The 27939-nt window shown below is 42.1% G+C and overlaps 1 protein-coding gene across 2 annotated transcripts; it reads left to right on the top strand.

The window, feature by feature from the left end:
• Positions 1-108: 108 nt before the first annotated feature.
• On the top strand, positions 109-26950 carry LOC128509848 (uncharacterized). Of its 2 annotated transcripts, XM_053481706.1 has the most exons (6): positions 109-216; positions 6520-6693; positions 15469-15531; positions 19019-19324; positions 25594-25881; positions 26520-26948. In XM_053481706.1, the coding sequence occupies exons 3-6, from the start codon at positions 15471-15473 to the stop codon at positions 26837-26839; spliced, it is 975 nt and encodes a 324-aa protein (XP_053337681.1). In that variant the 5' UTR covers positions 109-216; positions 6520-6693; positions 15469-15470; the 3' UTR covers positions 26840-26948. The 2 variants fall into 2 exon arrangements, with proteins under 2 accessions (XP_053337681.1, XP_053337682.1); XM_053481707.1 differs by lacking the exon at positions 6520-6693 and having other exon boundaries at positions 26520-26950.
• Positions 26951-27939: the final 989 nt, after the last annotated feature.

The following is a 27939-nucleotide window of genomic DNA, read 5'->3' as shown; positions in this document are numbered from 1 at the left end:
ATATTCACATAAACACTTCAGTCTAGAGAGTAAAGTAAGATTTAAAAAGAGTTCCACCTCATCTGTCCTTCTGCTTTTAGCTACATTAGCAAACAAAACTAGAGCGGTGACGTCACAGGAAGGGAGGAGGTCCTGCTACTTCCGGAATCTAAACCGAAAGTCAGAAGTTTGTCCGTTATACAGAGAGACACGAGCGGAGTGAAGCAGCGGATAAAGGTCAGTTTATTACTACTGGATATTACACACACACACACACACACACACACACACACACACACACAGTATATATAACAGAGAGAGAGTGTGTGTGAGAGAGAAATAATCCTCCAGGCTGGGCGCGGAAATATATAAAAAGTATGTGTGTGTTTTGGTGTAAGGGTGTGGTCCCGCAGGCCCGTTATCTCTCTCTCTCTCTCTCTCTCTCTCTCTCTCTCCTACACCGACTTTTACTGTATTAATGAACTCTGTGCTGTTTCTCTCTGTACACTCACTGTTATTCAGTGTTTAAACACAAAGCGGAAGCTCTGATCTCCTTCCACACATATTACAGTAGATCTCCAGTAGGTGGCGCTGCAGCTTCTCTACAGTGTCAGAGTGTCAGATGTAATAAAGCCTGAAACAATAAGGAAGCTTTAACACAGAGCTTTACATTTATACTACAATATAATATAAATAGTATAGAATATAAGACTACAGTGAGATGTAGTAGTACAACACTACATATATGTTTATCAGTACATCATTTATTAATAGTACTTTATATTTACATAAAGATTTTAATCTGCGTTTAGTATCATATTAACTCTAGACTTTCTAAACTACTACACATAATAACTGGATCCTCGAATAATAAATCAGTATATTCACTATAACCGCTCCAGCTCTGTTTATCCAGTTAAACCCACAGACCCCTGGTTTACTCTCATTACTCTAAAGCACAGAGTTGCCAGGACCAATATGGCGGCCGCGGTGACGTGGAGGAGGAGGGGGCGGAGTCTGAGTCCGCCATGTTAACTCTGAGTGTGGTGGTGTTATTGTTAACGCTGTGGAGACGCTGAGGCGCGCGGACACACAACCCTCTGTACAGGAGACTGGGAGGGGGAGGGGGAGGGGGGAGTGTGTGTGGGGGGGGGGAGTGAGTGGGGTAATGTGTGTGTGTGTGTGAGGGGCAGAACTGTGGAGGGGACAGGAGTAAAATGGAGGAAGGGGCATTAATGAGGAAGTGAGGGAAGGGAACGCCCTGAGTGTGTGTGTGTGTGTGTGTTTGGTCACTTTTGGTTGCTCAACTTCTCTTATCTTCACAAACACACACTATATATACTCCAAGCGCGGCGCGTTACGTCTGAGCATGCGCACAAGATACACACCGAACGGACATAGGGCGCGCGCGCAGTGTTAAAAGCAAGCATTCGCAGGAACAAAGCGCGAGCGGCCGTCTGACTTTATACAGAACGTTAATTTATTTAAAAAGTAACGAAACCAAATTCACAATATGAATATATATTCAGGATAAACTTATATTTCTTTACACTTGAAGACACGCACTCCCAGGGCTGGACTGGTACCAAAAAACGGCCCTGGCATTTTTGGCCATAGCGGCCCACCATGATTATTTAAACAATATGCTGAGGCATCTGACACATCAAAGGATATACAGTATGCGCTCACTGTTTTGTTTCAAACATTAAACCACAGTAACCTGCATGGAAGTGAATAACCTTGATAAAAAATATTCTTAATAATTATTATTGTTATTATACAGTCTTCTATTACTCTCATTACAATACTCAGACTTGGAAGAGAAGGCATAACATACATATAAAAGCTTTTTGTCTGTATACTCAGACACTGTAATAATAATAATAATAATATTAATAATAATAATAATAATAATAACTTTTATAATAATAATAATAATAATAATAAGAATACATTTTATTTAAAAGTTTCTGACTAGTCTGTTCAACAAGATCTTGGAGAGTGAGAGGATTCCAGAGGAATGGAGGAGAAGTGTATTGGTGCTGATTTTTAAGAACAAGGGAGATGTGCAAAGCTGTGGCAATTATAGAGGTATAAAGCTAATGAGCCAGACAATGAAGCTGTGGGAAAGAGTAGTGGAAGCTAGGTTAAGGGCAGAGGTGAGCATTTGTGAGCAGCAATATGGTTTTATGCCTAGAAAGAGTACATCAGATGCAGTATTTGCTTTGAGGATGCTGGTGGAGAAGTACAGAGAAGAGTTGCATTGTGTCTTTGTAGATTTAGAGAAGACGTACGACAGGGTGCCAAGAGAGGAGCTGTGGTATTGTATGAGGAAGTCTGAATTGGCAGAGAAGTATGTTAGAGTGGTGCAGGACATGTATGAGAGCTGTAAGACAGTGGGGAGATGTGCTGTAGGTGTGACAGAAGAGTTCAAGGTGGAGGTGGGTCTGCATCAAGGATCGGCTCTAAGCCCCTTTTTGTTTGCTCTGGTGGTGGACAGGATGACAGATGAGGTAAGACAGGAGTCTCCATGGACTACAGTATGATGTTTGCAGATGACATTGTGCTTTGTAGTGAGAACAGGGAACAGATGAAGGTGGAGGTACACTCTGGAAAGCAGAGGAATGAAGCTTAGCCGCAGCAAGATGAAATACATGTATGTGAATGAGAGGAACCTAAGTGGAACTGTAAGGCTACAGGGAGCAGAGGTAAAGAAGGTACAGTACTTAGGGTCAACGGTCCAGATCAACGGAGAGTGTGGAAAGGAGGTAAAGAGGCGGGTACCGGGATGGTTGGAATGGGTGGAGAAAAAGTGTCAGGTGTGTTGTGCGATAAAAGAGTATCAGCGAGAGTGAAAGGTGTACAGGACAGTGGTGAAACAAGCGATGCTCTACGGCTTAGAGACAGTGGCACTGAAGAAAAGACTGGAGGCAGAGCTGGAGGTAGCAGAGCTGAAGATGTTGAGGTTCTCCTTGGGAGTGACAAGGATGGATAGGATCAAGAATGAGTTTATCAGAGGGACAACCCATGCTAGATGTTTTGGAGATAAAGTCAGAGAGGCCAGATTGAGGTGGTTTGGACATGTTCAGAGGAGAGATGGTGAATATATCGGTAGAAGAAGATATACGCCCACTACTGCTCAAAAGTTTGTACACCTCTTCTAACACCGTGGTCTCTTCTGATGTTTATTTATAAAACAATACTGAAGGCATTTATTTAAAACACACAATAATCTCCTCTGAACAGTTGATATTGAGATGTATATCTGCTACTTCTGCTCTGTAAAGCTTCATAACGGCTCTAATCTGAGGTGCTGGTTGTTATTTGGTGATTTCTGAGGCTTCTTCTTCTTTGTCTTTCGGCTGTTCCCTTTCAGGGGTCGCCACAGCGAATCATCTGCCTCCATCTAACCCTATCCTCTGCATCCTCTTCTCTCACACCAACTAACTTCATGTCCTCTCTCACTGCATCCATAAATGTCCTCTTTGGTCTTCCTCTAGACCTCCTGCCTGGCAGTTCCAACCTCAGCATCCTTCTACCGATATATTCACAATCTCTCCTCTGAACATGTCCAAACCACCTCAATCTGGCCTCTCTGACTTTATCTCCAGAACATCTAACGTGGGTTGTCCCTCTGATAAACTCATTCTTGATCCTATCCATCCTTGTCACTCCCAAAGAGAACCTCAACATCTTCAGCTCTGCTACCTCCAACTCTGCCTCCTGTCTTTTCTTCAGCGCCACTGTCTCTAAGCCGTAGAGCATCGCTGGACTCACCACTGTCCTGTACACCTTTCCTTTCATTCTTGCTGATACTCTTTTATCGCACAACACACCTGACACTTTTCTCCACCCATTCCAACCTGCCTGTACCCGCCTCTTCACCTCCTTTCCACATTCTCCGTTGCTCTGGACCGTTGACCCTAAGTACTTAAAATCCTGCACCTTCTTTACCTCTGCTCCCTGTAGCCTCAATTTGGTGATTTCTGATGCTGGTGACTCTAAATGAACTTCTCCTTTGCAGCAGAGCTCAGTTTTGGTCTTGTTTTCCTGGGTTTTACAAACGCACTCGACACAATACTGTTCTTGTAAGAATGACCTTCTTAGCTGACCTTCATGTCTTAAAATAACAACAGACTGTTTGTGTTGTTACATAATTATCTAATTCCATATGTGTTATTTCATAGTTTTGAAATCCCCTATATAATTGTGGAATTTAGAAAATAAACCACTAAACAAAAACAAAAAAAATGCAAGTGATCCCAAACTTTGAGTGTAAGTGTATAAAATGCATATATAAATAGGATTATTTTAATGTATGTGCCATGGATAATGCCCACAACTTGAAGAATGTGTCGTACCTAGTCACTGGCTCCGCCCCACCTCCTCACTGAGATAAATCTTTTAGTTTGTTCCTACCTCAGACTTACTCTGACATCACTCCTAACTTGGTTTTAAAGTGCCCCTATTATGCCATTTTAAGGTTGCTAATATTGCTTAATGAGTCTCTTGACACAGGTTTACATGTATGCAAGGTCAAAAAACACTTTAGTTTTGCCAAAAAATAGATTTAATTTTACCCCATTTCTAAATGATTTCTAAATGACTCGTGTGAAGCAGTTTGAAGATTCAGTCTGTCTAAACCCCTCCTTTCCACGAGCCCTCACTGCTGTGATTGGTCAGATGGGGCGGTGATTTATGATTGGTCTACCGCTACAGCGTGTGTCGGAAAACAAAATGCCCATGACCATAACTGAACGACGGCTCTGGTGACCCGTCAATACATAGAAAAGGTGGCGTCGGTTTTACCGCGTAACGACCAGCTAATTTTATATTAACTGTGGCTACAAAAATTAAAAGGTCTTTTATCTTTGTGTTGGTTTTGCGTTAAAAGGCCGGTGAGCAAAAAGGACAAACACAAACAAGTTGATAAAGCAAATTTGTATTATACAAAACTAAATAAAGTAAACGGAAAAAGATCCACCACAACCAAAGATATAAACAATATTTACAAACTATATATAATAAACGGTATGTGTATGTGTGTGTGAACGCGAGTGAGTGGAAAATGTCAGAAGTCCGTGTTTACCCAGGGGTGATAAGTCCAAGGAATATGTCCAGTCAAAGATAATCCGGTTAAAAAATCTTCGGAAGAAAATGATCCACAGCAATCTCTCCTTCTCTTGTCTAAACAAATTACGCCAGCGCTGGTCCACCATCACTACACATGCATTTTCCCCTCGGGGCATGGGGCATGCGCACTTTGCGAGTGTGTGATGCGCGAAGTGCACATGCTCTGTGCCCTTACACTTTATGCGTGTGTGTGTGATGCGCGAAGTGTGCATGCTCCGTGCCCTTACACTTCGCGTGTGTGTGTTTTTCCCCTCGGGGCTTGCTGGAGATGCGCATGTGCACTTTTGTGTACAGTACAGTTTTGGTGAATGGTGGAGAATAAACAGTTAAAAAGGTTTTCGTGTGCTCTTGTTTTTTATTGTTTTTTTATATTACAAAGTGTTTACAAGAGTGTGGTAACGTTAATTGTAAGATGACAGGCAAGTTGTTCGCGATGTAGAACGTGGCCAGATATTTTGCAAATATGTTACAGAGTGACGTGTATCCATAACAGAAAATAAAAATATATTTGCTAACGACTCGTTTAGGCGAATGTTAGCCGACTCTTTTTTTTTTATAGACAAAAACTTCATTTATCGTGCACTGTCAGCGTCACAGATAGAGCAGATAGTTTATGTTCACATACAGCTACATGACACACTGCATGAAAGATCATATTTGAAAAAGCATAATACGGCCACATTAAGATAAGACTTCTTGCTAAAGGTTTGTAAGCTAAGTTAGGAGCTCTCTGAGACGACACTTAGAATTTAAATGGATGTGGCCCCTAAAGTACATTAAAACAGAAAGTAGTTCTGAAGGGAGCTGAAGATAAAGCGTTGTTGCTATAAACAGAATTATAATGTGGAACCTCATTAATAGAGCTCGTAAATAAAAAAAAAAGCAGAAGTTTAAAAAAGTATTGTACTTAGTGACACTAAAATCCCCTCCGACCTTCCAAATATCATGTAAGACCAGGGTTCTCATAAGGGTCCATCACATTATGAAGGACAATACACATCTGTAACACATCTTATTCACACTTCTGCCATCTGGAAGACGATAATGAAGTGTGACAGACAAAAAGAATAAAAATCATATTTATGTAGAAACCATTAGCCTGAATAGCTGAACCTTAAAATCCTTAAATCTTCTTTATCTCCTTTCCTCTTTTTTTATGTCTTTATGTACTTTTTTGTAACTTGTATGTTAATGATAATAAACATCAACTGGTTTAGTTGTGTGATCGATTAATGAGCAAAAATGACCTGAAGAATGTGTAAATATATCCCCATCAGATCCCACCACACACCATCACTGACCCCAGTGACCCAGGATTAGTGACCTTCTTAAAAAAGAAAATACTACAATCTGTTTTGTGCTCCTTTACAAACTAAAATCTATATTTTCTCTTCACATTATTTCTAGAAATTAAAGAGGAAGTGTCACAGCTTTAGCGCCCCCAGTGGCTGTGTAGAGCGGTGCAGCGGTGACGTCACAGGAAGGGAGGCGGGTCTCCTGCTACTTCCGGAATCTAAAGCGAAAGTCAGAAGTTTGTCGGTTATACAGAGAGACACAAGCGGAGTGAAGCAGCGGATAAAGGTCAGTTTATTACTACTGGATATTACACACACACAGTATATATAACAGAGTGTGTGTGTGTGTGTGTGTGTGTGAGAGAGAGAGAAATAATCCACCAGGCTGGGCACGGACATATATATATATATATATATATATATATATATATATAAGTGTGTGTGTGTGTGTGTGTGTGTGAGCTGGGTGTGGTCCCGGAGGCCCGTTATAGCATTAGATCTGAAACACTGTTCTCTCTCTCTCTCTCTCTCTCTCTTTCTCTCTCTCTCTCTCTCTCCTACACTGACCTGCTACTTTACTGTATACTTTCTTTACACTCACTTTTATTCAGTGTTTAAACACAAAGCGGCTCTGATCTGATTTTTCCTCCATACTGGGGGTTGGTTTCCACTAGATGGCGCTGCAGTTTCTCTTTTTTAATTTAACGGAATATATATTTTAACTCAAAATGTAAGAAAATATAAATGTATAATAGCATCAATAAGTTTAAATAAACGTGTATCAAAACAGTGCACACACTAGTGAAACAAACACTCTGATAGTGTGTGTGTATATATATATATATAAAAACAAAAATATAAACGCAACACTTTTGTTTTTGCTCTCATTTTTTATGAGATGAACTCTAAGATCTGAAACATTTTCTACATACACAAAATAACCATATCTCTTAAATATTGTTCACAAATCTGTCAAAATCTGTGATAGTGAGCACTTCTCCTTTGCCGAGATAATCTATCCCATCTCACAGGTGTGCCATATCAAGATGCTGATTAGACAGCATGATTATTGCACAGGTGTGCCTTAGACTGGCCACCTGTAAAAGGCCACTTTGAAAGGTTCAGTTGAATCACACAGCACAATGCCACAGATGTCGCAAGTTTTGAGGGAGCGTGCAATTGGCATGCTGACAGCAGGAATGTCAACCAGAGCTGTTGCTCGTGAATTGAATGTTCATTTCTCTACCATAAGCCGTCTCCAAAGGTGTTTCAGAGGATTTGGCAGTACATCCAACTGGCCTCACAACCGCAGACCACATGTAACCACACCAGCCCAGGTCCTCCTCATTCAGCATGTTCACCTCCATGATCGTCTGAGACCAGCCACTCAGACAGCTGCTGAAACAATCGGAGTGCATAACCAAAGGATTTCTGCACAAACTGTCAGAAACCGTCTCAGGGAAGCTCATCTGCATGCTCGCCGTCCTCATTGGGGTCTCGACTTGACTCCAGTTCTTCATCGTAACGGATTTTGACAGATTTGTGAACAATATTTGAGAGATATGGTTATTTTGTGTATGTAGAAAATGTTTCAGATCTTTGAGTTCATCCTATTAAAAATGGGAGCAAAAACAAAAGTGTTGCGTTTGTATTTTTGTTCAGTATATATATACAGTGGAACCTCGGATTACGAGCATAATTTGTTCCGGAAGTGGGCTCGTATTTCAAAACAATCGTAAACCAAATTTAATTTTCCCATAAGAAATAATGGAAACTTAAATTATTCGTTTTACAGCCCAAAAAAATAAATACATAAAAATAATTTATACAAAATATAAAGTAAAAATAAAACAAATTAACCTGCACCTTACCTTTCAAAAAAGTAAAAAATAAATCCCGGCAGATAAGTGTTACCCTTTGTGCATGCAGGCGCTGTGTATGTGTGTGCGCGTGTGTGTGTGTGTGTGTGTGTGTGTGAGGCTAGAGTAAGTGGAGACTCTTGCTTTCAGCCCCTCCTGTCTCCCTTTCCTCATCTTAAACATTAAAACTTTCTTCTCTCGTTTAAACACACTCACACCTGATTGGTGATTTAGTAGTGTATTTGTGTTCCACTGTTTGAGTGAAACTAGTGATCTCGACTGATACAGCGATCCGGGATTGCTGTTAAGTAAATAGTTCAAGTTTAAGTCACTTCAACCATATACAGAACGATGTTCCTCCAGGACCAAGGTGATGCATACAACATCAATTAACAACATAAATTAACAAAACTAACTAACTAAGAAACCTAATTAGCTGACTAGCTAAGACAAGACCCCAGGGGCCAGGGGTAGCTCAGTGGATAAGGCATTGGACTACGGTTTGGAAGATCCCAGGTTCAAACCCCACAACCACCAAGTTGCCACTGTTGGGCCCTTGAGCGCGGCCCTTAACCCTCATCTGCTCAGATGTGTAATGAGATAAAAATGTAAGTCGCTCTGGATAAGAGCATCAGCCAAATGTACTAATGTAATGTAAATGTACAAGACAGATTGACATTTTAAGTTAACAGAGAAATAAGTTTTATACAAAAGACACAACATAAAGTGCATGTGCAACTGTGCAAACAAGAGCAACAAAGTGACAATGCGGCGATATGACATTGTTACACTCTTCCAAACCAGACAGTGGTGCAGCTGCTCAGGATCAGGATTGGTGGTGGAAGCTGGGCCTTCCTCAGCCTTCACAGGAAGAAGAGATGCTGTTAGGCTTTCTTGTGCAGAGAGCTGATGTTGAGAGACCAGATGAGGTTCTCCTTCAGAAATTTGGTGCTGTTGAGGATCTCTATAGAGGAGCCGTTGATGTCAGCAGAGAATTCAATTCAATTCAATTCAATTTTATTTGTATAGCGCTTTTAGCAATTTTCATTGCCGCAAAGCAGCTTTACATAGTCAAAAGAATTATTTAGGTTTGTATGAAATGTGAATTTGTATGAATCAAAATGGTCAGTTTGTCCCTGGTGAGCAAGCCGAGGGCGACAGTGGCAAGGAAAAACTCCCTGAGATGGTAAGAGGAAGAAACCTTGAGAGGAACCAGACTCAACAGGGAACCCATCCTCATTTGGGTGAAACAAAAAGCAGTAAATGATCTGCATTTATACAGTGTGTAGGGTGGGAGGCAGTTCAGCTATAATAGCTGATGTTAATTGATGTTAATATGGAGTCCAGGTAGTTATTGAAGACCCAGGTAGACTTGTAAGAAGTTCCAGTCATGAACTATCGAACTGTCAAGTCCCCAGAGAAACAGTTGCCAACACCAGTCAAGGCCAGAACCATTTTCTAGGTAGAGAGAATCATTCCCAGACACCAGACGCATCCCAGAGAGACACACGGGGCATCCATGTGACGAGATCTTCAGCCAGAAGCGGGGCACCAGGATGGGTCAGACAGGTCCGGAGGGCAGAGGGAGTCTGGATCACTGGCAGCTCAGGAACGACATGTGTAGCTCGACAGAGAGAGAGAGAAAGAGTGAAAGGGGGGGACAGGAGGAGAGAGGAAAAAGAAAGAGGGGGGGAAAGAGAAGAAGAGGAGAGATGGCAGTTAGGTATGGTCACAGTCACACAATGTATAATGTGAATGTATATTAACTGTAGCGTGCAAGCAGAGACTCCGGCAGGACTAACTATGACAGCATAACTAAAAGGGAGAGCCAGAAGGAAACACAAACATGAGGGCTTCCTGACATGTAAAGCAAACAATCCCCTCACCGTCAGCAAACCTGAGTGATCAACGAGAGTGAGGAAGACAGCATCCAAACATACCAGTTCACCATAATACTCTACGTCCATGAGTCCCCCAGATCTGCTCCTTTACCTATGGCAAATCTATTTATAAAAATGCTCGGCTAAATAAATAGGTTTTTAGCCTGGACTTAAACACTGAGACTGTGTCTGAGTCCCGAACACTATTTGGAAGACTATTCCATAACTTTGGGGCTTTGTAAGAAAAAGCTCTGCCCCCAGCTGTATTTTTCATAATACGCGGTACTGACAAGCAGCCTGCATCCTTTGATCGAAGTAGGCGTGGCGGATCGTAAGACACTAGCAGTTCGCTCAGGTACTGCGGCGCGAGACCATTTAATGCTTTATATGTCAAGAGTAGTATTTTAAAATCAATGCGAAATTTCACAGGGAGCCAGTGGAGTGAAGATAAGATAGGGGTGATGTGCTCATATCTTCTGGTTCTGGTGAGGACTCTCGCTGCTGCATTCTGGACTAGCTGAAGCTTATTTATGCATCTAGCTGAACAACCAGACAGTAAGGCATTACAATAGTCCAACCTAGAGGTGATAAAAGCATGAACTAGTTTTTCTGCGTCGTTTAGCGACAATAAATTTCTTATTCTGGCAATATTTCTGAGGTGAAAGAATGCTATCCTGGTAATATTATCTACATGTGCTTCAAATGAAAGGCTGGAATCAATAATCACACCAAGGTCTTTCACTGTTGCATTTGATGGAACAGAAAGGCCATCTAAAGTTACGGTATGATCTAAAATTTTACTCCTAGCTGTATGCGGTCCTATGACTAGAACTTCTGTCTTATCCGGATTTAGCAGAAGGAAGTTAGTTAGCATCCAATTTCTTATGTCCTGCACACATTGCTCAATTTTAGTAAGCTGTTTTTTCTCATCAGGTTTTGCTGAGACATATAACTGTGTATCATCAACATAACAATGAAAACTAATACCATGCTTACGGATTATGTTGCCCAGAGGAAGCATGTAAAGGGAAAAAAGCAGTGGACCTAAAACTGAACCCTGCGGAACGCCAAACTCCACTAGAGAACATGCAGAATAATCACCATTTAAGTCTACATACTGATAACGATGGGTCAGATAGGATCTGAGCCAGGAGAGGGCTGTACCCTTAATTCCCACTACATTTTCTAATCTGTGAAGAAGAATAGCGTGATCAACAGTGTCAAAAGCTGCACTGAGGTCAAGTAATACAAGCATAGTTACACAACCCTGATCAGAGGCCAATAGAATGTCATTTACTACTTTAACGAGCGCTGTCTCTGTACTGTGATGAGGCCTAAATCCTGACTGATACAGTTCATGTATGCCATTCCTATGTATATATGAGCATAGCTGCTCCGCTACTATCTTTTCCAGGATCTTAGAGATAAAGGGGAGGTTTGATATTGGTCTGTAACTGGACAGCTGACAGGGGTCGAGGTCAGGTTTCTTAATTATTGGTTTGATAACTGCTAATTTAAAAGATTTTGGAACATAACCAATGCTGAGTGAAGAATTAATTATTCTCAACAGGGGTTCTGTTATTGCTGGTACTATCTGTTTAAGAAAATGTGTCGGTACAGGATCTAATATACAGGTGGTATATACAGAATGGTCGCTCCGTGTCTTCCTAAAGTCAACGATCATCTCCTTTGTCTTGTCGACATTCAGAGACAGGTTGTTGTCTTTACACCAGTCCGTTAGTCTCTGCACTTCCTCTCTGTATGCTGACTCGTTGTTCTTGCTGATGAGACCCACCACAATCATGTCATTAGCAAACTTTATGATGTGATACAAACTATGTGTCGCTACACAGTTGTGTTGTGTGTTCAGGCCCAACATGCTCAGCTCCCTGATCAGGTGCTGGGGGATGTATATTTACTTCTGTAAGTCTCTCTGATAAGAGCATCTGCCAAACACCTAAATGTAAATGTAAAGTTATTCATGAAATACTTTAACCATTATAAGAGCTCCTAACGTGAGAGACTGTGAGGAGCAGTGAGGTGGGGTTTTAAGAGTCTGAGGAGAAAATGTCAGAGAAATGAAGATGAAATACTTACTCGGTGTTTGCTACACAAACCGACATGTTTATTTCCAGTTACTTTCACATAGCTTAAGTACAAAAATGACCAGCGGGGTGAAGAAACTGTAAATAAATTAAAGTAAATAAATATATGTGTGATTTGGGGAAAATAGGTAAAATAGGCCTGTGAGAAATATTGTGTGTGTGTGTGAAGAAATTGACACTCCCTTGGTCTCCTGGATAATGGACTACCTGACCTGCCATGCCCAGTATGTTCGTTTACAGAACTGTGTGTCTGACACTGTGATCTGCAGAACTGGTGCTCCTCAGGGGACTGTTCTGTCTCCATTCCTTTTCACCCTCTATACATCAGACTTTAAATATAATTCAGGATCATGCCAGCTACAGAAGTTCTCTGACGACTCTGTGGTGGTGGGATGTATTAAGGACGGTGACATACTGTATCCGAGTACCAGTCTGTGGTGGATGACTTTGTTTTCTGGTGGGAGTGCAACTACCTTCAACTCAACATCAAGAAAACAAAGGAACTGGTGATCGACTTTAGGAAAGGTGGAACCCCTGTGACTCCTATAGTGTCCAGGTAGAGACAGTGGACATGGTCTCTAAATACAAATACCTAGGTGTGCAAACTGGACTGGTTAGTGAACACAATGGCCCTCTACAAGAAAGGACAAAGCAGGTTGTACTTTCTAAGAAGGCTCAAATCTTTCAACATCTGTAATACTATTCTTCAGATGTTTTATGAATCTGTGGTGGCGAGTGTTGTCTTCTTTGCTGTGGTCTGCTGGGGCTGTAACATAAAAGCGGCAGACAGAAACAGACTGGACAAGGTCATTAGAAGGGCTGGATCTGTCCTGGGTTTGGATCTGGACTCTGTTGATGTCGTGGCAAGGAGGAGGATCCTGTCCAAAATACGCACAATCTTGAACAATCCTTCTCACCCGCTATACAGAGTTCTCACCGACCAGAGGAGCAACTTCAGCCAGAGACTAATTATGACCAGGTGTTTTACGGAGCGCCACAGGAGATCTTTTCTCCTTATGGCCATAAAATTATATAACTCTTCTCTGTAGCATCTTCACTACGGGCCAGTGACCGGCAGTAGTTCCTGGTTAATAACATTTTACACTTTGACACTTTTGTTTACACAACTCAATGTTCTAAGTGCAATATCTAATTATAATTCACTTGTGCAATACTTCTTTTCACTTACACTACAGTTCTAGTGCAATATGTATCTGAATTATATCCCAGAGCTAATTCTATTCTATTCTATTTTACTTCTATTTATTGTTATTTTTCCTTTAATTTTTACATTTCTATTTCTTTAATTTTATTTTCCTGTCTAATATATATATATATATATATATATATATATATATATTTCCTAATCTAACTTGTAAATTTACCTGGTAAATTAAACTGAGCAACTGTATAACCAAGAGCAATTTCCCTCTGGGATTAATAAAGTTCTTTGAATCTTGAATCTTGTGTGTGTGTGTGTGTGTGTGTGTGTGTGTGTGTGTGTGGTTGGGGGGGGGGGGGTGATGAGTAGATGTGTAACATCTCCTGATCAGTTTAATTTAGTGTTTAATGATGCTGTAACACTTTGTTAGGCATGGGCCGGTATAAGATTCTGACGGTATGATAACCTTGGATAAAAATATCACGGTTTCACGGTATCACGGTATTGTAATTACTGCTTTACAATGTTATATTTAAATGTCTGGGTAAAAAAAACAACTCTTTTTTTCCCAACTGAACACAGTATATTTTATTTTATTTTGATTTAACAAAAACAACTAATTACATTATTTATTTTTTTTGTGTGTAAAAACAAATAGTACTGCTAAAAATATCAAAATAATGCTTTAAAATAAATTTTAATTTCAGTGTTGAGCATATTAACGCAGAGAGTGCGAGTGTACTGCGCACACACAGTCTCATCAGTTCACGAACACTCAAAGACACGTGAGAGCCAGCGAGTTGTTGTTGTTTTTTTTTAATTGCGTGATTTTAAAAAGATGTTAACGTGGCAGAAGGCTTAAAAGTAAAGACGTGATTTACCTTAACTTAATTGTTGTACTAATGTTCAATCACAGAAACGTAACGTTAGTACATATAGTCTGCTATTCCCCACTCTGTAAAATAACATACAAGAGGAAATTAGTTGATGTTAGCTAATGTTTATTAATTAGCCGTGTTGTCTGACTCGGTAACTTGGATGTTTGCAAAAGTTCATTTCAAGACAGCTTTAAGTTAACAACTCACCTTGAATTTAGCAAAGAGTGCTGGATGGTGCTCCCGTAGATGAGAAATCATATTTGGTGTATTGCCTCCTTTAGCAGCGACTCTTTTTAAACATGATTTGCATGTCGGTTGACCTTCCTCTTCCAAGCCGTGGCCGTCAGAATTTTTCCGGTACCCAAAAAAATCCCACACCGCTGACTTGGTCTTTTTTGACGGGGGGAAAAGTTGTGGGGGTTCACCTCCTTCGGCCATCCTGAACTTAAATTACTGCTGAGTCTCACTGACTGCGGATCACGTGCACAATCACATACACGCGCCTGCCAGCAGTAACCGGTGGGGGAGGGGCTGTATTGTTTTCGCTGCAGGTACGCGCGCACACAACCTAGTAGGGAGTCCTGTGCTTTCACTTTGACGACACAAAAAATGCACATATCGTAGGAATGGTATAACTTTTTTTGTTTGCAGTTTTGAAACCGTGACTTTTTCAAACCGCGGTAAACCTTGAAACCGGTTATCATCCCATGCCTACACTTTGTGTGTGTGTGTTATGTGTTGAAGAAGTGTTGAAGTTGCTGGTTGACTGTGTGATCTTTTAAACACTCCGTCAGTGTGTAAGTGTAAGTGAACTGAGTTCCTGCTGATCCACACAGTAATGTAGTGAACTAGTGAAGCTGTAACTGAGAGTCTCTCCACATCTTCAGCACAGACGAGTTCACACTGCTGTACACTTCCTCAGTCACATGACCAGCTGTGGTTTTATCTGATTAACTTCCAGAGAGAGAATAAAGAGAGACTGGTGAAGGAAACGAGTGTTTATAGCTGATATAACGTGAGTTATAATTTATAACTGAATGAGAGATGAAAGCTTTTAAAGTGTCCTGAATGTGAGTAAATGTGAGGTTTAATGATGTAATGTTGCTGTGAGTGGGTTTCTCTCTCCTGCTTTATTCTCCACCTGTGCAGTGCTGATGGTGGTGTTGTGTCTCCTCAGACATGCAGTCCTGCAGCGTCCATCACTGTGTCCTGTTCTTACTCACACTCACACTCACCACTGGTAAGTCTCACTCTACACTCTACACTATACACACTCTCACTACACACCCCCACATCACTGTGTCCTGCTCTTACTCACCCTCACATTCACCACTGGTAAGTCTCACTCTACACTCTCACTACACACTCTCACTACACACTACACACTCTACACTACACACTCTCACTCTACACACTCACATCACTGTGTCCTGTTCTTACTCACCCTCACATTCACCACTGGTAAGTCTCACTCTACACTCTCACTACACACTCTCACTACACACTCACTACACACTCTACACTACACACTCTCACTCTACACACTCACATCACTGTGTCCTGTTCTTACTCACACTCACACTCACCACTGGTAAGTCTCACTACACACTCTACACTACACACTCACTGTACACTATAACTGTACACTCTCACTCTACACTCTACACACTCACATTTACCACTGGTAAGTCTGACTCCAATCTACACACTCTCACTACACACTCTCACTACACACTCTACACTCTCACTGCTAACTCTCACTACACACTCTACACTCTGCACACCACCTACTGTTACTAGAACAGTAACTAGCCATTGGCATAAAAAGGTAAGGACCACCGAATATATATTTTACGTGTATATACGTTTAATTGTGAATCGTTTTTGCTGTACACCGTTTACACACTCGCCTCCCATACCAATGTAATATATACGCCTCGGTGGGCTTTACACAAACAAACATATTTAAACCTGTAACCAGGCAACCGCCTGTTACATACTCAAATTCAAATTTTATTTGTCACATACACAGTCATACACAGTACGATATGCAGTGAAATGCTTATACGACTGCCCTTGACCTTAAAATGTAAAAGCTTATAGATAAGAAATAAATATGAATAAAAAGAAATACGATAGAAAATAAATTTAACTAGGATAAAAATAGAAATATACTGTACAAATAAGGACATTCTGTACAATATAACAAAATTAAGAAGAAAAAATTGAAATTTGTAAAAAAATGAAGTAAAAATGACTGACACAGGACACAAATTTTCATAAAAAGTGTCTTATTAAAGTGTCTAGTGCAATGGTCCAGAAATTAACATATAAATATGTAAGTGAAGGTGTACATGAATGTGTTTATGGTGTCTATGATTGTCCAGTCAATGTTGGATGTTAAAAGATGTTATTAGTACTGTGTGGTGGTGTGGTTGAGAGAACGTATCGCCTGCGGGAAGAAGCCCTGTGAACACCGAGGTATCTGAAGCTGTCCACTCTCTCCACTGGGCTCCTGTTGATGATGGGGGTCTGGTAGTTCCTCACCTGCTTTGTACTAAAGTCCACTATTAGCTCCTTTGTCTTGCTGACGTTCAGGAGGAGATTGTTCCTCTGGCACCAGTTCTCCAGTTTTCCAACCTCCTCCAGGTAGGCCGTCTCATCATTGTTGGTGATCAGGCCCACCACAACAGTGTCGTCAGCAAACTTAATGAGGGCGGTGGAGTTGGTAGTGGCCACGCCTTCAAGAGAGTAAACACCAGGAAAGCAGCTGTTCATTGTTAGGGTGGCTGAGGTCTTTCACGATTTTCACTCTCATTGTACACTCTCACTGCACACCCTCATGGCACACTCTCACGGCACGCACACTCTCACTGTACGCACACTCTCACGGCACACTCACTGCACACTCTCACTGTACACTCTACACTCTCTTTGATGGTGATTCATGTACAGTACAGTTGCACTTTAAAGTAATTAATCTGTAATTAATCAGTTTAATTAAAACTCTCCATCAACGAATCTTAATCAAGTCCTGATATTGGATGTGTTCTAAAGTAAGTACACCTGAGGTCTCTAATCTGAGAGTCCCCTAATAAGAGTCCTGATTTCTAATACTGCTGTATTTATTAAAAGTAGCATTTTGCATTGAATTTGGAGGAACCACTTGTTGTATTAGTTGTGTTTATTTAAATTGCTCTTGTTTCATTGATTTATTACAAACAGCTGCAAGTTAGTCATTTTGGCTAAAAACAAAAACCCCTAATTTTCAGTTGGGGTGGAATAAGTGCATCTGTATCTCCATACATTCAGATCACGCTGCATTCACATGTTCATTTATGTACTTGACAACACACACACACACACACACACACACACACACACACACACACATCACTCTTCCTCATTAATGGTGGTCTAATATTAGCGTGTTCTCAATATCACACTCGCTCACCCGCTCAGTACCAGACAGAAGCTGGAAGGTGGGTACTTTCTGTCCTCCTGTTTTCTGATTGGTTACTCATTATCTCTCTGTCCTCCTCAATACACACGCATATATTTTCTTTTATTGTGTTTAGCAGTGAGTGTACACTTTATCATCACATGTGATTGTTTATATTGTTTTTATCAGAATAAGGTTAATGTCTCACACTAACGTGCGCATGCACACACACACACACACACACACACACACACACACACACACACACACACACACACACAAACAAACACTACAGTGTGATGAGAGACAGGTGTGTAGAGTGTAATAGTGATATAAGTGAGTGTGTTAGTAAATTAAATCTGTAGTGTTGATTCTCACTGTTACACAGAGACTCTGAGATCAGAGTGAAAGTTACAGAGTTAAACTACAAGTGTCTTATAACTCAGATCAATAAAACATTTATCTACAATAAACTCTACACTGTAAACTAGATACTTAATTACAAACTATATAACACACTATAATAATAATAACAATAATATAAACTACTGCATGGTAATGATGAAGTGCTGTAGTCGACTGAGAGTCTAAAAGGCACAGGTGCTAATTATTTGTTATTTTACTTATTATTGTTATTAACTATTATATCTATATTATATCTATTTATTATATATATATATATATTATTATTTATTATATAATCTATTTATTGAAACGTTTTACTAAAAGAAAAGTTATGTGTGTCGTGTGTGTGTTTTTTTTTTTACTTGAGTACAATAAATGTCTCGGTTGAAAAATTTGAATGAGATAATTGTGATCTCAGTTCCCACGGAGATAAATTCTAATTGACGGTATAGTCATGCAGCTCTGATCTGAATGCAGGAGACACATGCAAGTGAATCAACATCATTCAGAAATCAGATCGTGTGTGTGTAGGAATCAATATCATGATTTCTTTTTATTATTATTCCTATTATTATGTATTATTAATAATCTTGTAATCTCACTGTATGTTCTTACTGCACACTCTCACAGTTTTACACTCTCACGTTAAACATCACTGCAGTGAGTCATTACTGTTAGGGCGTGTCCTGTAGCGCACTTGATGAGGTCTGGTACACAGCCCTGAGTTCTCTCTGAGTGTGTGTTACCTTCACACGTCCAGCAGTCAGATTAATACACACACTGGAGAAGAGTGCAGGACTCTCACTTTATTTTACATTTAAGGATAAAAATCATCTTTATAGTTTTGTTCTTGATATAAAGTGTTTATTCTCTCTTTCAGATCCTGGATCAGCTACTTGTGTCTTTCCTATATATGCGAAGCTCCATCAGTCTGTGACTCTCCCATGTGAAGCTCCGTGTTCTGGTCAGGCCAAATGGAGTTTGGACAGTAATCGAGACGACGTCTTCGCTCAGTGTGATCAGACATCATGTAGATCAGTGCAGAAGGGGTTTAACATGTCTTATGATCAGTTTAAGAAGGGAGATCTCTCTCTCACCATCACTAAACCTGATTACAGTATGAGGAAGTCGTACACGTGTGAGTGTGATTACTCAGACTACGCTACTGTGAACCTCAGAATCTTCAGTAAGTGTGTTTATCTCTTCTACTGCTGATAAATCCTTCACTCTCAATTATTGGGGTCACATTCAGAGTTAAGGACACAGTTAGGGTTTAATCTCACACACACACACACATACACACACACACACACACACACTTAAGGGCTGTTCACAACTTACCTGAGAGTTACACACACTGGGGGCGGAGTTTATCTAAAACAGGGGCGTGTCTCAGGAACAGTCGATTCTCTATTCACATTCAAATTATATTTGTCACATACACAGTACGAAATGTAGTGAAATGCTTACACGACCGCCAGTGACCTTAAAAAGAGAATTAAAGCTTATAATAGTAATAAATATGAATAAAAGAAATACGATAGAAAAATAAAAAATAAAAAAATAAAATAAAAAATAAAAAATTTTACTAGGAAAAATAGAACTAAAAATAGAAACTGGAAATAGAAATGTACTGTACAAATAGAAATATAATGGTGTGCAAATATGCATAGAAAAAGTGACTTTGTGCAAAGGTTATTAAAGTGTCTTTGTGCAATGGTCCAGAGTGTAAACGTAAACATGTAGTGTAGATGTGCGTGGAGTTGTCCATAGTGTCCATGGATGTATAAAGATTGATTGATTGATTGTGAAAATAGTGTGTTAATTCTGCATAGTGGTGTGGTTGAGAGACCTTATCGCCTGCGGGAAGAAGCTCCTCCTCAGTCTCTCTGTGTTGGCCCTCAGGGAGCGGAATCGCTTCCCAGACCGCAACAGAGTGAACAGTCCATTGTTGGGGTGGCTGAGGTCCTTCACGATCTTCCTGGCCTTGGTCCAGCACCGTTGGTGTAGATTGAGTGCAGGTCAGGGAGCTCGGTGCGGATGATGCGCTCAGCTGATCGCACCACCCTCTGTAGAGCTCGTCTGTCCTGCATGGTGCTGTTCCCGAACCAGGTCGTTATGTTTCCCGTCAGGACGCTCTCTATGGTGCAGGAGTAGAAATTCCTGAGCACCCTGGAGGGCAGTCTAAAGTCTCTCAAGCGTCTGAGGTGGTAGAGACGCTGCCGGGCCTTTTTTACCATGGTGTTGATGTGACAGGACCATGACAGGTCCTGCGTGATGTGAACACTGAGGTATCTGAAGCTGTCCACTCTCTCCACTGGGCTCCTGTTGATGATGGGGGTCTGGTAGTTCCTCACCTGCTTTGTACTGAAGTCCACTATCAGCTCCTTTGTCTTGCTGACGTTCAGGAGGAGATTGTTTCTCTGGCACCAGTTCTCCAGATTTCCAACCTCCTCCAGGTAGGCCGTTTCATCGTTGTTGGTGATCAGGTGAATCCCACAACCGCTTCCGTAAACACGCTGACGTCACCATCGGAGCTGTTTCTGAACATGTCCTAGTCTGCGTCATCGAGTGCGTCCTGTAACGCGCCCACCGATTGGTCCGTCCAGCGCGTGACCTCCCTCTGAACCGGAACTTCCTGTTTCAGCCTTTGTTTCAAGTTCAAGTTCAAGTTCAAGTAGGCTTTATTGTCACTTCAACCATATACAGTTAGTACACAGTGAAACGAAACAACGTTCCTCCAGGACCAAGGTGCTACATGCAACATAAACTTACAACATAAATTAACAGAGAAGCTAAACTAGCTAGCTAGGAGGCCTAGTTAGCTGGCTAGCAGAGACAAGACAGATATTCCTAACATAAATTACAACATAAATGAACAAAAAAGCTAACTAAAAACACTAACTAACTAAAAGACTATCTACAGGTTTTTTTTTTTTTTTTCCAGACAACAGACAACAACATAAAGTGCACGTGCAAATGTGCAAAACGAGCAACAACAAAGTGACGGTGCGACAACAACGACATATCAGAACATAAAACATAAAATATGGTGTTGAGGTAGTAAAAACATAGCAGCAAGAATTGATATTTGTGCAAAAAGTAATGAATATTGTGCAGAAGAGATAAACAGTGAGGCATTTACAGATGTGTGTACGATAGTTTGTGTGGGTCAGTGTGTCTGCGCTTGTGTTAATTTGTCAGTCCAGTCACAGTGTTTTGATGTATTGATGTAGTTGAGTTGTAGTAGTTAAGCTGAGTGATAATGTTTGTGTGTGTGTGTGTGTGTGTGTGTGTGTGTGGGTTTATCAGTTCAGTCCCTTTTTGTTGAGGAGACGGATGGCTTGTGGAAAAAAGCTGTTGCACAGTCTGGATGTGTGTGCCCGAATGCTTCGGTACCTTTTTCCAGATGGCAGGAGTGTGAAGTGTGTGTGAGAGGGGTGTGTCCGATCAGCCACAATGCTGTTGGCTTTGCGGATGCAGCGTGTGGTGTAGATGTCTTCAATGGAGGGAAGAGAGACCCCAATGATCTTCTCCGCTGTCCTTACTATCCGCTGTAGGGTTTTGCGGTCCGATATGGCACAATTCCCAAACCAGACAGTGATGCAGCCGCTCAGGATGCTCTCGATAGTCCCTCTATAGAAGGTGATCAGGATCGGTGGTGGAAGCTGGGCCTTTCTCAGTCTTCTCAGAAAGAAGAGACGCTGTTTGGCTTTCTTGTGCAGGGAGCTGGTGTTGAGGGACCAGTTGAGGTCCTTCTCCCGGTGGACACCCAGGAATTTAGTGTTTTCGACAATCTCCACAGAGGAGCCGTTGATGCTCAGCGGAGAATGGTCGCCTCGTGTCCTCCTGAAGTCAACAACCATCTCTTTTGTCTTGTCAACATTCAGAGACAGGTTGTTGTTGTTGCACCAGTCCGTTAGCCTCTGCACTTCCTCTCTGTACGCTGACTCGTCGTTCTTGCTAATGAGACCCACCACGGTCGTGTCATCAGCGAACTTAATGATGTGATTTGAACTGTGTGTTGCTACACAGTCGTGAGTCAGCAGTGTGAACAGCAGGGGACTGAGCACACAGCCTTGTAGGGCCCCAGTGCTCAGTGTGGTGGTGCTGGAGGTGCAGTTCCCGATCCGTACTGACTGAGGCCTTCCGGTCAGAAAGTCTAGGATCCAGTTGCAGAGGGAGGTGTTCAGGCCCAACAGGCTCAGCTTCCCGATCAGTTGTTGGGGGATGATAGTGTTGAATGCTGAGCTGAAGTCTATGTACAGCATTCGAACGTATGCGTCCTTCTTGTCCAAGTGTGTGAGGGCAAGATGAAGTGTAGTGGAGATGGCATCGTCCGTTGAGCGGTTAGGACGATACGCAAATTGCAGTGGGTCCAGTAAAGGGGGCAGCAGCGTCTTGATGTGTCTCATGATGAGCCGCTCGAAGCACTTCATGATGGTGGGTGTAAGTGCAACGGGACGGTAGTCGTTGAGACAGGACACAGTAGACTTCTTGGGCACGGGGACGATGGTGGTGGCTTTGAAGCACGTGGGAACGACGGCGCTGCTCAGAGAGATGTTGAAGATGTCGGTGAGAACATCTGCCAGCTGTTCAGCACATTCTCTGAGCACTCTGCCTGGGATGTTGTCTGGTCCAGCAGCTTTACGTGTTTGTATTTTGGCATCTTGTAGCCGTCCTTGACCGTTGTGTAGCAGTGGTCCAGAGTCCTTTCGCCCCTGGTGGGGCAGGTGATGTGCTGATAAAAGTTTGGCGCTGCACGTTTGAGGTTGGCACTATTAAAGTCCCCCGCCACAATAAGCGCAGCGTCCCGGTGTTGTGTCTGGTGCTGTGTTAGTGCCTCATGCAGCTCGCATAAGGCAGTGTCCGTGTCCGCTTGTGGTGGAATATAAACGGCGCTGATTATGACCGATGTGAACTCCCGAGGAAGGTAAAAAGGACGACACATGATGGACAGTAGTTCCAGGTTTGGTGTGCAGGAGCATGTGAGAGGAACAACGCTCGCGCTGTTGCACCAGCTGCTGTTCACCATTAAACACACGCCGCCTCCCCTTGACTTCCCCGAGTCCCGCGTCCTGTCCATGCGGTGAACCGAGAAGAACTCGGCCGGCTGGATGGCGTGGTCCGGCACCGCTGGGTTCAGCCATGTCTCGGTGAAGCAGAGGAGATTGCAGTCCCGAATGTCTCTCTGGAACTTTATCCTGGCTCTGAGGTCATCGAGCTTGTTCTCCAGCGACTGGACGTTGGCAAGCAGGATGCTAGGCAGAGGTGTGCGGTGTGCACGGGCTCTCAGCCTGTTCCTGACGCCGGCTCGTTTCCCTCGAGGCCGCTGCTTCGCGTCGCGTCCTTTGTTGTCCCTCAGGATCTCACTCGGCCAGCTCGGATCCGAAGTTAAAAAACGTCGAATTGTGAGTACATTGTATACCAATAGAAACAAGAGTGTCTCTATCATAACTAATGTACCCCATGGTGGTAATTTGACTAGTTTTAAAACGCTGTAAACTAACTTAAAGAACAAAAACAAAGAAAAGGTGGTCGGAGCAGTCATGACGGCAGTCGACCTCACCGGCGCCATCTTGGTATTTATGCATGTTTATTGTGTGATTTCGGCTGACATGAGGAGCGATGTGAAGTCCAACGCCACCGTCTGACAGTCTGGCTTTACACAATCAAAATAATTATTTAAGTTTGTATGAAATGTGAGTGTGTGTGAATCAGAATGATCAGATCGTCCCTGATGAACGAGTCAAGGGTGACGGTGTTGAGGGAAAAACTCCCTGAGATGGTAATAGAAAGAAACCTTGAGAGAAACCAGACTCAACAGGGAACCCCAGACACGAGACGCATCCCAAAGAGACACACGGGGCATCCATGCAGCGAGATCTCCAACCAGAAGCGGGGCACAAGGATGGGTCAGACAGGTTCAGAGGGCAGAGGGATTCTGGATCACTGGCAGCTCAGGAACGACATTCATCTAGCATCATGGTAGTGACATTCTAATGATGTTGCTAGCAACATGTTAATATAGTTACCATAATGCTAATTACATGCTTATGCAATTAAATTTATTTGTATAGCGCTTTTAACAATTAACATTGTCGCAAAGCAGCTTTTTTCGATAAAAATAATTATTTAAGTGTGTATTAAATGTGAGTGTGTATGAATCAGAATGATCAGATCGTCCCTGATGAACGAACCGAGGGTGACGGTGCTGAGGGGAAATCTTCCTGAGATGGTAATAGGAAGAAACCTTAAGAGGAACCAGACCCAACAGGGAACCCATCCTCATCTGGGTGATAACGGATAGCAGGGATTGATCTGCACTCATACTGTGTGTTAGGAGGCTGGAAGTTCAGTAGAACAGGAGATGTGTATGAGTTTATATGGAGTCCAGTTGGTCATTGGAGGCTCAGGTAGACTGTAGGATCCATGTGACGAGATCTCCAACCAGAAGTGGGGCACCAGGACGAGGCAGACTGGTCCAGAGGGCAGAGGAGGCTCAGGTAGACTGGTAGGAAATTCCAGTCCTGGACTATCGAGCAACTGAAGTTAGAACCTACAAAAAGCCATCGCCACCCGGGGGCACCACACAACTTACACACTTCACACACTATACAGGGCTGATGTAAGCTTGGGCCCTAAATATTTGTCATATTAACTGTGTGTTTGTGTGTGTGTGTGTGTGTGTGTGTGAGAGAGAAAGAGTGAGAGGTGTGATGTGTTAACATTTGTGACGTGAGTGTTAACATGTGTGATGTGTGTGTGTACGTGTCTGATATATGAATGTGTTTGTCCGTGTGTGTGTATGATTGTGTGCGTGCGTTCATGTTTGTGTGTAATAGAGATGGGGGTGTGTGTGTTAACATTTGTGATGTGTACGTGTGTTTAATAGGCTGCAGATGCTGTGATGTCACTCAATATAATGTCACACAGAAAGTTATTAATCACTTTTCAGCATAAATTTAAGACATTATCACGGCTGACCCGTTTGAGATATCAAAAATCCCTTTACAATTTTGTGTCTGCAATGACTTTGAATTACATCGGCCTGGTTTGGTGACGATCGTATGAAGTTGTTCGGCTCAATGAGCTCTAAATGTGTACTGAGTTTTGTGTGCCTATGTGAAAGTGTGTATGACTTCCAGGCATCCTAATGGCAGCAGATTTCAACCTGTCTGACAACTGTCATGTGTTTTTGACTATTTTAAGACGCCAAAAATCCAAAAATGGTGGGAAAAATTAATCCTTGGGAAAACAAGAGGGTCCTGTAGTGCTTGGGCCCTAATTAATAGCTTTTTTAAATTTAGTCCAAAGTCCTGGAAAAGTCATGAAAATATCCTGGACATGTGTTTAAAAAAATGTATTGTAACTTTTCCCACATAAACACTGTCATAACATTTGGACTTTAGTTGTGACTCTGAATAAATCCAGCTGAATGTTTTTTCTCCTCAGCCGTGTCCTCAGCAGTTCAGGTGAAGCCTGAAGGAGATCTGACACTGCATGTGTCCGTATCAGAGCCAGTGGAGGTGATTCATAAGAGCAGTGACTCAGCTGATGGTGTACAGATCTGCACTGTGACTAACAGAACACTACAGTGTAAATCTGAATACACACCCAGAACATCACTTAGTTACCCAGAGCTCACACTGAGAGACGTGATGCCATGGGACAGTGGAACTTACACCATCCGGAACCTGGACTATAAAGAAGACATCCGTGTGTACGCCGTCTCTGTGTCAGGTACGTCTCAGTGTGGTGTGTAATGAAGGGGTTAAACAGGGAATTATGGGAAACGTTCTATACTGTGGTGAGTTGAGTGAACTCTATAATTCACACACTCTGGTGTTCAGCCTTCTTAAAACATTACACAGCAGTTTGCATGAGTGTGTGTGTGGTGTTGAAGTGATTAGGCAGCACTCAGAGCATTCAGAGTCACATTCACCAGCTCAGGTTCAGCTTTTTATTGATAAGCAGCTTCTTCATCTGTGAACATCTACAGAGCTCAGATCTAAAACCTTCTCTCTGGAGGAACTCTAACAGGAGAACTCTAACAGGAGAACTCCACCCTGAACATCTGATACTCACTTTTATCATGAAAATCTTTAGTCACGTCTAAGATTTATTTTATAATGAGGCTCTGAGTTTTTAGTTTAAATGTATTTCTTGGACATGTGGGTGGATTTTTATTATAATGTTTACATTTTTATTTTTAAATTGTGTTTCATTTTTACATCATATTACACTCAACATTAAAGGGGAACACACTCCGCTGTAACCCGACTCTGAACACCAGGAACTTTCCCACATAAACACTGTCCTAACCTTTGGACTTTAGTTGTGACTCTTAATAAATCCAGCTGAATGTTTTTTCTCCTCAGCCGTGTTCTCAGCAGTTCCAGTGCAGACTGGTGAAGATCTGAAGCTGGATGTGTCCGTACCAGAGTCAGTGCTGAAGGTGGAGGTGATTTATAGAAGCAGTGTCTCAGCTGTTGATGTACAGATCTGCACTGTGACTAACAGAACACTACAGTGTAAATCTGAATACACACCCAGAACATCACTCAGTTACCCAGAGCTCACACTGAGAGGCATGGGGAGGAGTGAGAGTAGAACTTACACCATCCGGAACCTGGACTATAAAGAAGACATCCGTGTGTACGCCGTCTCTGTGTCAGGTACGCCTCAGTGTGGTGTGTAATGAAGGGGTTAAACAGGGAATTATGGGAAACGTTCTATACTGTGGTCAGTTGAGTGAACTCTATAATTCACACACTCTGGTGTTCAGCCTTCTTAAAACATTACACAGCAGTTTGCATGAGTGTGTGTGTGTGTGTGGTGTTGAAGTGATCAGGCAGCACTCAGAGCGTTCAGAGTCACATTTACCAGCGCAGGTTCAGCAGCTCCTTAACCTGTGAACATATACAGAGCTCAGATCTAGAACCTTCTCTCTAGAGAAACTCTAACAGGAGAACTCCACCCTGAACATCTACAGAGCTCAGATCTAGAACCTTTTCTCTATAGGAACTCTAATAGGAGAACTCCACCCTGAACATCTACAGAGCTCAGATCTAGAACCTTCTCTCTAGAGGAACTCTAACAGGAGAACTCCACCCTGAACAGAGACTCACTTTTATTTTAATCCTAATCCTGCCCTCACACTCCTTATCTCCTAGAGCGCTAACTAGCCTAGAGACTCTCCTTCATCACTCAGAGTCGTATAGCCACACTGCATTCTGGGAGTTTGAGTCCAGCGAGTGCTCTGACGTCTCCACCACGTCTCCACTGTATTTCTCATTAATATAAAGTTAAAGCTGCTGATAAACTCTGAGTGAGGAACAAACTCCTGCTGTTGTGTGTTTAGGAGCCGAGAGAGAAACCTGAGTCTCCTCACACACACCTGAGAGTCTTCACCTGTTTATAAACTAATACACTAATACTGTGTGTGTGTGTGTGTGTGTGTGTGTGTGTGTGTGTGTTGTAGGGTTAACTGGTGGTGAGACTGCAGGAATAGTGATAGCGGTGCTGATACTGTTGCTGCTGATTGCTGGAGTGGTGTACTACATGTGGAGAAAAGCTGAGCAGAAGCGCATACAGGTGAGAGTAACTGTCTCTGTGTGTGTGTGTGTGTGTGTGTGTTCCTTTAGTGTGTATAGAGGTTTATAATGTAGTGTTTAATCTCTTTACTGATGTATCAGTGTGTAACTCTAACATGTCATTAGTTATTACAGTAATGTGTGTGTGTGTGTGTGTGTGTGTGTATGACTCTAACATGTCATTAGTTATTACAGTAATGTGTGT

The sequence above is a fragment of the Clarias gariepinus genome, chromosome 21 (assembly GCF_024256425.1).
Source record: "Clarias gariepinus isolate MV-2021 ecotype Netherlands chromosome 21, CGAR_prim_01v2, whole genome shotgun sequence".
NCBI lineage: Eukaryota > Metazoa > Chordata > Actinopteri > Siluriformes > Clariidae > Clarias > Clarias gariepinus.
This window is presented reverse-complemented; position numbering and strand designations above follow the sequence as displayed.